The sequence below is a fragment of the Olea europaea genome, unplaced genomic scaffold, assembly GCF_002742605.1.
Source record: "Olea europaea var. sylvestris unplaced genomic scaffold, O_europaea_v1 scaffold23166, whole genome shotgun sequence".
Classification (NCBI taxonomy): Eukaryota; Viridiplantae; Streptophyta; class Magnoliopsida; order Lamiales; family Oleaceae; genus Olea; species Olea europaea.
Window position 1 is genome coordinate 1 of NW_019241266.1, and position 1,298 is coordinate 1,298.

At 35.1% G+C, this 1,298-nt stretch overlaps 1 protein-coding gene across 1 annotated transcript; it reads right to left on the reverse strand.

Annotated features, from left to right (window-relative positions):
* Positions 1–120: 120 nt before the first annotated feature.
* On the reverse strand, positions 121–1,074 carry LOC111381509 (F-box/LRR-repeat protein At4g14103-like; the record flags this gene model as incomplete). The annotated part of the gene is made up of 1 exon (XM_023005295.1): positions 121–1,074. A coding segment is annotated over exon 1 (954 nt), but the record flags the coding sequence as incomplete, so codon positions are not given.
* Positions 1,075–1,298: the final 224 nt, after the last annotated feature.

Genomic DNA, 1,298 nt, shown 5'->3' on the forward strand with positions numbered 1-1,298 from the left:
TTTTTTTTAAAGAAAAAAATGAGAACAAGCATACAATGTAATGCAGGATATTGTTTGCTGATTAGATACTGCATGGTAGAGCAGATGCCAAATATATATAGGAAATGCAAAGAAACTTACGGATATAAAAATGTCGTGCAATGATAAAGATTTCAAGGTGTCGATTGCCCTGAAAAGCCAAAGTATTGATCTATTAACAAAAACTTCCCATCTTGTATCAATTTTTACTTCAGCTATTGATGTCAAATTCTCCACATCATATTCCACTGTTGAGATATCCACAAGCTCTAGATACTCAAGGTTTGGAGCATTTATTACAATTTTACATTGCACATCCTTACGTTCCTTTCGTCCTCGTAACACTATCTTCAATCTTTTCAAAAGTGGACATGAAAGATCAAATATAAAATCACTTGTTACAGTTCCCTCTATAGTTAAATCCTCTAGTAGGGGGCTACTAGAGAGAAGCTTCTCCATGAAATCACATGAATAATAGAGAAGACATGAGCGGAAGGTTTTCAGATTTGGGAGATCAAAAGAAGTAGGAATCCGGATGTCCTTGTTATCAAATAGTACATCAGAATCAGTATCGGAATCAGAATCAATATCAGAACAAGTAGGAATGTCCTCATCATCAAATAGTACACCAGACTCGAGTTCCAGAACTGTAAGGGTCTTGCATGTGAAAATACAATGTGGAAAAACTGGTCCCTCGAGTCTGAGCTCACGTACATTGCGCTTAATTACGTAATTTATCCATGACTCAAGACGTTCATCATGAACATAACAATTTACTGTGAGAGAGAACTTATTGATATGTGGTGATGTGCAACAACTCAGTACATGTTCTACATCATAAACAGAACTAGTTGCAATCAAAGTGTTCTCCTCAAATTCAAGATTTGTTGTAAAATTCCAGAGGTTTTGCCACCTCTTGGACAGAATGCTTGTTCGGACAGCAGATTTTACTGGAAGAAAGGACAGAATATGACTGATTATCTCGTCTGATAAACAACTGAATCGATCTCCTATCTCACTTGGAAGATTATTTCCTCTTCTCGTCTTTGATGTCATTGCATTTGTTTGTTCTTTCCCTAGAGCAAACAAATAAATAAAGTAAGAAATGACAAGGATTTTGAAAATCTTGCATAAACAGAATCACTCTACAAACATAAGGCGGATAGATCATTGATTTTTACAAAGGGCAAAATTTTAGAAATATTATAAATGAGAAGATGGAAAATCTAGCCCATATCATCTAAGCTACTAATAAAAACACAGAACGATAGAATTAGAGT